The 13,159-nt window shown below is 38.8% G+C and overlaps 1 protein-coding gene across 2 annotated transcripts in view; it reads right to left on the reverse strand.

The window, feature by feature from the left end:
• The window catches only part of STK17A (serine/threonine kinase 17a), a 36,490-nt gene that overhangs the window by 13,594 nt on the left and 9,737 nt on the right, over positions 1 to 13,159 (reverse strand). For both annotated transcript variants that reach the window (XM_055590731.1, XM_055590732.1), the window contains exons 2-3: positions 11,759 to 11,971; positions 599 to 743 (exon numbers count right to left, since the gene is read on the reverse strand). In XM_055590731.1, the coding sequence (XP_055446706.1) occupies positions 599 to 743; positions 11,759 to 11,971 (358 nt within the window). The remainder of the gene's footprint in view (positions 1 to 598; positions 744 to 11,758; positions 11,972 to 13,159) is intronic.

Consider the following 13,159-nt stretch of genomic DNA (forward strand, 5'->3'; position numbering starts at 1 on the left):
TGCTCTCAGGGTTTCACCAGATGATCTCTAAGGCCACTGCAGCATCAGCCTCCTGGGACTACACGTGGGTGCACACGTGTCCACACCTGCCTTCAAAAAATGTCCCACAAGCACTCCCATGGTCTACTGCAGTGTAACCGCCCACTTTTGACACTCCTGCAGTATGGTGTGTGTACAGCATCGTGTGTGTAAGGTGTCAGAGTGTGCCATCCAGCAGTAATTGTGGGTGGCGCCTGGATCTCCAGGATTGGCATCACCAGGAAGTCCACAGAGTCAGACATGACTGAGCAACTAAACCACCACCACCAGCATTTCAAGCCCTGTCTCCACCAGGAAGCCTGCACCCACCCAGAAATATTGCTGAAGCTCCATTTCTAGGGCAACATGTCACTATTTATCTTCCCAGGTACACACGTGTGCATATTCTCCCTGTAAAACTGGCTAGAGGATAAGAATAAAGATTTAACTCTTACTTCCTGGTAACCCAATGACACACGCAGACCTGACAAATGTTTGAATAAATCACTGTGAAACACTTCACATCTGGGGTATGATTTTCCAGCAGCCTTAAAACTGGAAAGTGATTCAGTTTTCTTACCTTCAAATCAAGATGAACGACATCATGAGCGTGTAGGAAGCAAACACCTTCTAAAATCTGCCTCATGAGTCTCTGAACATCTTTTTCCGTGAAGGCTTCATCTCTGTCTGCAACACACTGGTCAAAGATTTCACCTCCAGCCGCACTAGAAAAGAGGAGAAGCACAATTTAAGAGGAAAAGGACTCACTGAAAGTAGTTGAGTCTTTTTGTTTCTAATATTTATACACACTAGGAATTCTTATTTAGATAGACTATTAATTTGAATGTGTGTAAACTTTTGTCTATTTACATGCTGAAATCCACTTTTTAAAATAAACAGTAAAATCTTTAATATGAGCTCATTTTAGCATTTCCAAAGCTAAATAAAAACAGCTTAAGAACTTTAAGAACTAAACCTAAGTGGTAAAATATATTAACAAAGTTTCAAGTAAAAATATTTCAAGAATTTTTGGTTACAGAATACATAAAAACATTATTTTTGCGAAAAATGCAAATAATGAAAATAAAGCAAATACCCCCACTGACAAGCCATTCCCCAATGCAAGAGCCACACCTGGAGGCACGCTCTTAGCACCTGGGCATACTCCACACTTCCAGTTTTGTTTTTAAAAACCACACTTAAAATGCAGACAAAAGTATTAGTTTCGTGCATTTTTAAAGAACACATAAATGGTAACAAAGACACATTCTACTGATTCTTACTTTTTTTAAATTAAACATGGCTTATGTGTTTTTTCCATGATGGTTTTTTTATCTATCTACCTCATGATTTTTCATTTCTGCAACCTTGTGAATAGATAAACCATAGTTTTTATATGAAACGTCCCAAAAGGCAAATTTATAGAGAAAGAGAGCACAGAAATAGCTGCCTGGGCAGGGGGGTGTAATGCGCATAAGGATGCTACTGAAAACATACAAATGTTTCAAAAAGGGTTTATTGTGATGGTTGTACAACTTGGTAAACTTACTAAAACCCACTGAATTACACACTTGAAGCCTGGGAATTATATACTATGTAAAGTATGCCTCAATAAAATAATTTTAAAAACCTCATAATTTACTTAGCTGTTCCCCTTTGAAGGACATTTAGGGTTTTTTTTCTGTCTAATTATTCATGATTATAGACAATGTCGTGATGAGAAGGTGCATGAATGTTCTGGTCTGCTCCTGTGCCTGCAGTCTTCAACTTGGATACTGGGAGAAAAGTGCTGGAGTGAAGGGACTGTGTTGCTGAGGCTGCGGTGGCTGACTCAGGCTCACAGAAGAGCAGCATGGACTCTAGTTTCTCCCACCCTCTGGCCAAAGCAACTCAGTTTCTGGTTTTTCCCTCTGAATAATTTTGCTAATAAAAAAATCATTTATAATTTTTCCTTTCCTTTCAGCAGAAGTTCCATATTTAAACAATTTTTCCTTACCATAAATGACAACTCATGTCACACTTCAAATTTTCCTGTGTTTAAAAAAAAAAAAGACTGGGTTGCGTCCATGAAGTTGCTACAGGATTAATGTGAAATATATAACACCAGGCAGCCATGCTTCTGTCAAACAAAAGCTGCTCATTCATTTCCTTTTCATAAGGTAACTTGGTCCTTTTCTTTCTTTTTTGTTAGGGCAACCTATTCTCCAAATTGTGTCTAGATAAGGAAACAAAAATTTTCACAAAAATCAGGTGATAAGAACTGCAGGTGATAAGAGTGAAAGAAAATAACTCATTGACTGGTTTAGATTTTCATTTTGGTTAAACCTATACAACTGTCTCTCTTGTTATATTTTAATTACAGTATGAGAAAACTATATGTGAAAACATCAAAACAATTTTTATGTAATTAACTGTAAAATGGCCATGACATATTCAGGCAAAGTTAAAAGTACTATTTAATTTGAAAGAAAGGAAATAGTGAGCATTTACAGCGCACACACACACAAAAATAGTAAATTCATGACAGCCTGACAGTGCTGTCTGCTGTGAACAGGGAGATAAGAAGAGCTGAGTCCACCCGGTCTCCAGCAGCTACAGACGTACTAGGGCGCGATGTACAGTCAGGGCACAGGCTCTCTGCACATACAGTCTACAATCTGCAGAGTACACTCAGGATGGCCTCTGCTCCTCAGCTGAGACAGAACTGTCTTTTGGTTGCCAGAGAGTTTCTCAATCTCAATTTTCTGTCCTCTGGGCCCCTCAGCTCAACACTACCATCCACAATAAAACTGAATAGAGCTTGATTTACATAAATTCAAGGATCTCTTTACCTAAGATTAAGAACAATTTATTATTAGTCTTTTCCACTAGCTATCACTCATTCTTGCTTTAACAAAAGGGTTTCCTCTGTTTTCCCAAACACAAGATATGAAGGGCAAAATTAGTTTTCTAAAAATTCTGAAGGCTATATTGGGTTGGTCAATGGGTTTTGCCACAAGATCTTATGGGGAAAAAGGAAAAAACAAACAAACAAACAAAAAAGACTTGAAAGAACTTTTTGGCCAATCCAACACTTCAGAGACTACTGTAAAGAAGCTATATAAGCTAGCCTTCAGTGATCAGTACGGCTTACATACCCCTCTAGGTACAATGTACCATCACCAAGTCATTTTACCCTGTTTACATTTAAGCCTGACCCATTAACCAACTGTCATTTTAACTAATGGAACCAAGTGAAGTTTTACTATGGAACAACCTGAGATGGTAAAAGCATCTGTCGAGTGTGGCAACAGAAAATACAAAAATGTTAACAACTGCTTTGCACAAAGCACCTTCATTCACACAGAAGCTAGAACAGCAGGAAGAATTTTGCTGGGCCCATCTTTCACTACAGCAAAATTTTCAGTTTTATTGTAGTACTCTAGTAGTGCTTATTTTCCATGACTTTAAATTATTCAGAAACTAAGTTTAATTCATATAACTTTTTATCCAAATATTTTTCACAGAATGATTAACTGAAGGATTTTTCAAAAAATTTTACTTAAACTATTTTTATAGAAAATATTAAGATCTATGAGCCTCAACTTTCTAGTGGTCCTCAGAAAATTATAAGTATCTCTGTTTACATTATTCATAGTCATATGACATTTAGAAGGTAAGAGTAACCCTTAGTGAGCTCATAGCTCCCAACCTCACACCAAACACTCCTTTTTCTATCTAAACTAGCATTTCCATTTCTATCCTGCTTAGAGGCCCAGTATGGATCTTTACTCCCTCACTATTCAAATTTAACAAATATCATTCAAATATATTAGAGGCCCTGTGCTATGTGCTAGGGATAAAGAGATAAATTATGAATAAGTATGTATGAGATTTCTTATACTAGTGGGGAAGAAAAAAATGAAAGATATTTTTAAGAATATGGAAGATCCCCTGGAGGAGGAAATGACAACCTACTCCAGTATTCTTGCCTGGGAAGTCCCATGAACAGAGCAGCCTGGTGGGCTACAGTCCACAGGGTTGCAAAGAGTTGGACACCACTTATCGACTAAATAACAACAAATGCATAAGTATATATAGGTATGAAATTACACATCAAGTTATTGATAATTTAGCAAGTGAGCAATTAATTGGAAGGAAAAAAATATTAGAAAGATGATACTTATTCTCAGTCTTCAAGAATGAACAGGAATCCACTAGATGAAATGGCCAAGAGTGAGGGGACTTCCCTGGTGATCCAGTGGTTGAGACCTCCCTTTCCAATGCAGGGGATGTGGGTTGGATCCCTGGTTGGGGAGCTAAGATCCCATATGTCTCAAGGCCAAAAACCCAAAACTTAAAACGGAAGCAATACTGCAACAAACTCAATAAAGACTCAAAAAAACCCCAAAAAACAAATAACCCCAAAGAGTCCATACTAGGAAGCGTGGACACGTATAAGGGTGGTGTGAAAATACAGGATATACTCCAGAAGGATAAGTAGCTACTTCCCCTTGCAGCCAAATGCTATGGAACTTGCCCTCTAGCCATAAACAATGAGCCAAGTACATGAATCAACTATTTTCAGACATAAGAACAACAGGCAGTTAAGACCATTATCCCTGAGGTGGGGGCACAAAGAAGCTGAGCTCCATGCTCAGTTTATAGCTCAGTTGGTAAAGAATCCGCCTGCAATGTGGGAGACCTAGGTTGGGAAGATCCCCTGGAGAAGGGAGAGGCTACCCACTCCAGTATTCTGGCCTAGAGAATTCCATGGACTGTATAGTTCATGGGATCACAAAGAGTTGGACATGACTGAGCTACTTTCATTTTACTTCCTGCTTGGAGGTAATTTATGGAATGTGGTACAGGGCAGGGGAGGAACCCAAGCAGAATATGGCAGGCAGCCTTGCTAAAGTGAGAAGGTAGGGAGTTGGGCAAGGCTAAGGCAGCTGGATCTCATAAGCAGAGTATCAGGGAGGAGGGTTCTACACAGAGAGAGATCTGTAGACATCTGTTCAGTCATATCCCAGAGTCTTAGACAAGATACTTATATGCACATTCACTGGGTAAAACTGTGAGGTCAGGCAAAAAACTGCCAGGAAATCATAAGCTGAACAATTCTTAGCATTCACAGAGGACAGAAGATATTTGAATGTTGCCCATTTTTAGTAGAAAAACCATGCCAAGCACCTGGGGCATTCAGCAGACCCCCCAGGATGCCATATTATAGTCTTATTAAAGGCTAAAGTTCTCCTAGACCTGAACTAATAAGGCTGATCCACAAGTAACTTAACTGCCTGCCAAAACAAACACCAGCATTCTTTTGGTGGAAGATCATAAAATCCACCCAAGCACTATGCCATTCTAAACATCTGGCATCCTTCCAAAAATTACTAGACATCTGAAAATGCCACAACTTACAACTAACAGGAAAATAAAAACAGACCCAGAGATGATGGAATTGCTAGGTAAGGACTTTAAAACAGGTATTATATATACACCCAGGGATTTAAAGTAAAATATGAACATAACAAGGAGATAGAAAGTATGAAAAGAACCAAATGGAACTGCTAGAGATAAAAACAAAAACACTTATAGTGAAGATTTCACCCGGCTTTAGAGCAGATCAGACCCTACAGAACCACCAGCAAATCTGGAGACAGAAATGGAAGCCATCTGTCTAAAGTATGGGTGGTGGGGTGGAGAAAATAATAAACAAGACCTAGGGACCTGAGTTATGAGAAACCTAGATAGAATATTACAGAACATTACTTTGCAGACAAAGGTCTGTATAGTCAAAGCTATGGTTTTTCCAGCAGTCATATACAGATGTGCGAGTTGGACCACAAAGAACACTGAGCACCAAAGAATTGACGCTTTCAAACTGTGGTGCTGGAGAAGACTCTTGACAGTCCTTTGGACTGCAAGGAGATCAAACCAGTCAATCCTAAAGGAAATCAACAACAAAGGGATTTGAGCGACAATATGGAACAGTTTGTGCTTAGTTGCTCAGTTGTGTCTGACTCTTTGCAACCCCCCATGGACTGTAGCCTGCCAGGCACCTCTGTCCATGGGGCTTCTCCAGGCAAGAATACTGGAGTGGGCTGCCATGCCCTCCTCCAGGGGATCTTCTGAATCCAGGGATCGAACAGTTTAACACATTGTAATTGAAGGAACAAGATAAGTGGGAGAAGAAAAATATCTCTTAAAAATAATGGCTGAAAAATCCCCAAATCTGTTAAAAACTAAAAGATCCACATAGCTCAATAAACCCCAAGCAAGATAAACAAAGAAAATCAAGGCACATTTTGCACAAATTGCTGAAAACCAGTGTGAAAGAGAAAAATCTTTAAAAAGGCACATGTACAGGGGAATTAAGAATCAACGCCGACTTCATCATAAGCAATGTAAGGCAGGTGACAGTGCAGTGACACCTTAAAGAACTGAGAAAAGCGTGCCCAGAATGGAAGGCGAGGTTGGAGTGCTAGCAGTAGATGAGACAGAAGTCAGACAGAAAAGCATGGGATGTGGTCCAAACAACCTGAAAAGTCCTGGGTAAGGCAATGATGGCTAGTATATAATGCTAAATGTTTCCTCCAAGGGCACTCCTGAGCCTCTCCCTTGGAGTAAAGGTGCACAGCTCATGGCTAAAGGCTTTGGACTCACATACTCTTGCGCTAAATCTTAGCTCTACTACTTGTCGTGTGATCTTAGGTTGAATTATTATTCTGATATTTTTCTCACACATAAAAATCTTGTTCTAAAATTTGTAAATAAATTCAGTTGCAGCATTCAAAATCAGTATACTGAAGTCAATGTGTTCCTTTTATATACTAACAATGAACTATCAGAAAGAGAAATCAACAAAACAATCTCATTTTCAGTAACATCAAAAAGAATAATTCTTAGGACTATTTTTAACCAAGAAATCAAACATCTGTACATGGAAAACTAAGACGCTGGTGGAAAAAAACTAAAGAAGACACAAATAAATGGAAGGATAGTCTGCTCATGATCTGGAAGAATTAATATCATTAAATATCTATGCTACCCAAAATGATCTACAGATTCAATGCAATTCCTATCAAAATTTCAGTGGCATTTTTCAAACAGAAAAAAAAAAAAACAATCCCAAAATTTGTGTGGAACCACGAAAGACTCCAAAAAGCCAAACCAATCTTGAGAAAGAACAAACCTGGAGGCATCTTCCCAGTTTCAAATATATTACAAAACTACAGTAATCAAAACAGTATGGTATTGGCTTAGAAATAGATACACAGATCAATGGAACAGAACAGAGTGCCAAGAAATAAAAAACATGCACATATCATCACTTTATTTATGAAGGAGCCAGGAGTACAAAACAGGGCAAGAACAGTCTCTTCAATGAACGGTGTTTGGAAAACTCAATATTCACATGCAAATGAATGAATCTTATGCATACACAAAAGTCAACTCAAAATGGATCAAAGACTTGAATGTAAGACCTGAAACCATAAAAGTCCTAAACATTGGGGGTAAGTTCCTTAAAATCAGTCTTGGCAATGATATTTTTGGATTTGACAACAAAAGCAAAAATAAACAACTGGGATGACATCAAATTAGAAAGCTTCTGCAGAGCTTGGAAAATCATTACAAAATGAAAAGGCAACTATGAAGTGTGAGAAAATATCTGCAAAATATATCTGATAAGAGATTAGTATCCAAAATATATAAAGATCTCATACAACTGAATAGCAAAAAACCAAATTCTCCAATTTTTTAAAAATTGGCAGAGGAACAATAGACATGCTCACAAAGAAGATGTACAAATGGCCAACAGACCACATGCAAAGGTCTGCAACATCACTAACAGCTGGGGAAATGCAAATCAAAACCACAGTGAGCTAACTCACATCTGTTAAGATGGCTATCATCAAAAAGACAAGAGACAACAAGTGTTGGCAAGGATGTGGAAGAAAGCGAGCCCTTGTGCACTGCTGATGGGAGCATAAATTGGTGCAGCCACTCTGGAAAACAGTATGAAGGTTCCTCCAAAAATTAAAAGTAGGGCTGCCATATGATCCAGCAATTCCACTCTTGGGTATGCATCCAAAAGAAATGAAAACAGGATCTCAGAGAGATATCTACACTCCCGTGCCTTATTGACAATAGCCAAGATACAGAAACAACATAAAGTGTCTGTCAAAACATGAATAGATAAAGAAGATGCAGTATATATACAATGGACTATTATTCAGCCGTGAGAAAGACAGACATTCTACATTCGCAACAATGTGGATGAAACTTGGGGCATTATGCTAAGTGAAGCAAGTCACACAGAGAAGGACAGATACTGTATATCACTTATATGTGAAATCTAAAAAAGCCAAGCTCACAGAAACAGAGATTAGAATGGTGGTTACCAGGGACTAGGGGGTGGGGAATAGGGGAGCTGTTGGTCAGAGTATAAACTTCTAGTTAGAAGCTCTGGGGATCTAATGTGTAACTATAATTATTATAGTTAATAATACTGTATTATATACTTAAAAGTTGCTAAGAGAATAGATCTTAAATGTTCTCACCACAAAAAAGAAATAGTAATTATGTGATGCAGGTGTTAGCTAATGCTCTAACATTGCAAGATATAAGTACATCAAAACACTGCAGACCTCAAACTTACATGTTTTATCTCAATTATATCTTGTAAAGCTGGAGAAAATTAAAAAAACTATCTCCTTCACTAAACATCTTTTGGAGTGAAGGGGTTATGCTGTTTTTACTTTCCTATCACCAGCACCCATTAGTATTCAGTGCACAGGGCAGGTGGAGTGAGTAACACAGTACTCATAAACCTGTCTGCTTCCATAGCAACAAGACCTCAGTGTCTAAAGTCTAATTCTAAGACTTCCTATTCAAGCAAAATGCATAACACAAAACATTTTGGCCAAACCATATGGTTTCATGGTTCTAGAATCGTGACCATGAAAGCAACAGAAGCCACCAAAAGCTTCTAAGCAAGGGAATAGTGTCCCCACATCTATGTGTTGGTTACCTGCCCAATGGGAGCCTGAGGGACGCTCTAGGATTGAAGCCAGGGGGATCAGCAAAGCAGCTACAGGGAAAGTCCACAGAAGAGGCAGTGAGGACCCAACACAGGGGAAAAACAGCAAGCACAAAGGAACAGGCCCCGGCAGGGGAGAGGGGTAAGTGGAAGACTTGGTGATTCATTACACAAGAGCATTAAAGGAGATAAAGCAATCAAGGGCAGAGCCAAGGTTTATATTTGAGTGATGAAATAAATAGGGACACCAGTGGAGACGGGGAACAAAACACAGGCATTAGAAGAACAGCAGTGCAGGGGTGCACACACACGGATCCTGCACTGGTCACAACGTGTGGGTGGATTAAGGGATACGCGCTAGGCAGCTGGAGCTTAGGGAAGGTCTCATGTTGGAGACAAAGATTTGGAAACATGTAAATAATAGCTGAAGCCACAGAGTTATCAGCCAGGGTAAATGTGCAGGTCATAAACGCATGACAAAGAGTAATACTAATGAACTGTGGGGAGCACTTACATAGTAGAAGAAGGGGGACGGCTCTAAGATAAAAAAAAAGCCATGAAAGCTAAGGAAGAACATAATTTCAAGTGAAGATGGTATAACATCGAGTGTTTAAAGAGCGTAAGCAGCAGAATGAACACTAAAATGAGGAGATGGATTCCTGCAAACAGGGCTGATGACCTCATGGAAGTTTTAGAGGAGCAGGTGGCATCAGATTGAAAAGTGATGGAGTATTGGCAGCTCAACAAATGGATGGTTCAGTGAAGTAGAACAAAATTGACTAGAAGGTGAGGAAAGCTGTAAATTCAGAAGAGAAGGGCAGGACAATAGTTCAAGAGAGTCCAAGCTGAGGACCAGGAATTTTAGGAGAGAAGTGACTGAATTATTGGAAGATGGATGGAAAAGAATCACCTGAGGGGGGAGGGACTCTCAGAGAGGTTAGAAAAGTGAGTAAAACACACAACACAGGTCCTAGGAAAGGCAGAAGAGGATTAAGGAACAGAAGTCAAAGTTGTAGGCTTGGAGTTAAGGAATGGACTCTCTTCCTGGGAACAGAGGAAAGGCAGTGAGAGTGTAAAGAGTGGGTGATGCTGAGCAGTGTGCATCTGATGGCCTTTATTTTCTCAGTAAAAGAAGAGAGGCTTGGTATCTAACAAGTGGAAAGTCGATGACAGCACATATGACCAAGGATTTCATAAGCTCCTGCCCTCCTGCTGGGGATGTTAAAAGACGGGGAGGAGAGATTAGGTAAAGAATTACAAAACTACACCAAGAGCCCAGTTGAGGAGGGAACTCTTCCTCCTGTAATAAGCAGATGGAAGGCTATGCAAATCCTCCCAAGAATGGGAAGGAGGAGGGACAACAGCTTAGGTCCCGTGTTTTAAACTGGCAGAATGGATTGCAGAGGAAGAGCAAGAAGAAGAAAAGCATAATATGAAGCACTGGTGAGGGATTAGCTGCAGGAACTACCCCAGAAGTGAAGGGAATGTAAGGGAAGTGAAGGCAGGAGATGATGGAGGACCAAGGGGAGACAGGAGGGAAGGTTAAGAGCGGGTTCTGTGAGATCGGGAGAGAGACAAGATGATGATTAGAGCATCACATTTCAGACAGTCCCTTTCGGATCAATTTCTAATTCTAACCAACCCTCTCCAGAACAAACTGAAGACCAGAAACCTCTAAACCAAGGTTTTTTGAAAATGAAAAACAACTTCATTGAGATATAATCCACAGAGACTACATTTCTTAACCATTCACTCATTTGTGGCCATTTCTATTATAATGAAAAATTCACAGTGGAAAACATGTTCACGCTTTTTGTTGTTCACATTTAAAATTTTTTTCTTTGGAAGGATTCCTACAAGTGAAATTATTGAATTAAAGAAATATATAAACACAATGCTCTTGAATTATATTATCAAGAGGATGACACTATTTTAGACTTTTTTAGAAGCCATCCAGACTTCTCCTTCTATAAACTTATGTAAGTTTAAAAGTTTATAGAGGGAGAAGTATCACTTTACAGAATTTTGCTGTTTTCTGTCAAACCTCAACATGAATCAGCCATAGGTATACATACATCCCTTCCCTTTTTTTTTTTTTTTCATCCCTTCCCTTTTGAAACCCCCTCTCGTCTCCCTCCCCATCCCACCCCTCTAGGTTGATACAGATATCTATTTTACACATAGTACTGTATTTATGTCAATCCCAATTTCCCAGTTCAGCCCACTCCACTCTTTCCCCCTTGGAGTCCATCTGTTTGTTCTCTATGTCTGACAGGACTTCTTAAGAAGAAAAACTGTCCTTCATGTTCCAAAACTCTTTACTCTGCTGTCCCACCTACTTACCCAAATTGAAAGCATGGTATGAATCCCAACAATTATTTCTGAAAGGATTATTAACTTAGACCATATGAACATATAAGAAATTATATCAAATGCCTTTTGTTTTAATATTGTACCAGTTACCTCCTTAAGAAGGCCTCTAATAAGAACATAAGAGAACTTTATTTTTAAAAGAATTTCATTACAGAATGAAGACGAAAAACACAACATATATGTATCCTTGCAAATCTGGGATATGTCGATAAATACACAAAAAAGTTTTGGAAAATCTTCAGATTTCCAGAGAAGCAGGGCTTGCCAGGTTATCACGGATGAGTGGAATGCATAAAGGAGTGTGGACTAGCAAACAAACTCAGTAAGGAGGACAATACTTACTATTCCAGAACTAAGATCATTTCCGATGGTGTCTCGTAGACTTCATGTAAATTAATGACCCACGGATTGTCCTGGGCTAGCTCGAGTACAGCGATTTCATGAACTATTTCCATCCGACAATCTTGGCCTTTTCTTCTTTTTCTCATGAACTTGGCAGCAAATTCTTTTCCAGAATCTTTCTTTATGCATTTCCTCACCACTGCAAATTTCCCTCTAGAATTAAGCAAAACACAGTCACTGTTAAAGCTGACTTTTCAGAGGTGATAAATTTTAATGTAATTTCCAAACAGTCATCAGTGGATTTTTAAATTTAGGTCATATGCAAACACTCAAGTAGCAATATAACTTGGGAAACACCTCTCTATAAATAAAATGTAATGGGCAAATCTGCAAGATTCATTCTTCTAAATAGAGGATAACCAAATATTTAAGCCAATATTTCTTTGCAGCATTTTATATATATATATATATATATAAATAACTTAATTTTTACACATTTATACATAAAATACTCTGAATCTTAAAAAAAGCCATCTGACTTATGGCTGGTATCAAAATTCCTAAAATAATGGATTTCACTGTCACTAATTGACTCTAAAAAGACCCAATCACCTCCCAAAGTTATTTAAAGGTAGGGACCTCATTTGTATGACATCATTTCAACTACAGCATCAGCTGGAAATGTCTAGCTTTTCTATAAAGACGATATAACAAGCCTTCTTTGATACCCTCTGCTGCTGCTGCTAAGTTGCTTCAGTCGTGTCCGACTCTGTGCCACGTTATTATACTAATAAGTCACACAGGGGATCAGCACAGCATATTGATTATGGAATAAGGTCTGGAATTAGATTTGGGCATGAATCCCAAAGAATGGCTCCATCCACTCACTCAATGCATAACCTTGGGCAAATTAAGCTCTAACTTAAGAAAAAATCTCATTTTCTTAATCTATAAAGGAGAACACAAACAGAATCTATTTCACAGGGTTGTTGTGAGAATTAAAGAATACATGTCAACTGCTTAGCATGGTCCTTGCCACATACTCAATAAAATATTATGAAGCAAACAAATCACTGACCTGTAATAATTATCACCCATAAACACCCAATACTCAAGCTGGAAGGCAACTTAGAAATAAAATTTTTTTTTTTTAATCTACTGCCAAATGCCAAAGCCAATGTCTTTCTTTCAAACTGTGAGGTAGTCTTTTCCTCTTGTGGGCACACATTATTTTAGTAAGGTTTTCATTACAAGCCTAAACCTGGCTTCAAGAGAAGAGCTGTTGTCCATATCTTTTGCTGAGCAATACAGAAGGACCAACCTGACAGTCCATCAGGTACTGGACACAGCTGACGTGATCTGTTAATTGCTACTCCCTTTTCCAATCATTCCTCATCCCCT

Source organism: Bubalus kerabau, chromosome 8 (assembly GCF_029407905.1).
Source record: "Bubalus kerabau isolate K-KA32 ecotype Philippines breed swamp buffalo chromosome 8, PCC_UOA_SB_1v2, whole genome shotgun sequence".
Lineage (NCBI taxonomy): Eukaryota > Metazoa > Chordata > Mammalia > Artiodactyla > Bovidae > Bubalus > Bubalus kerabau.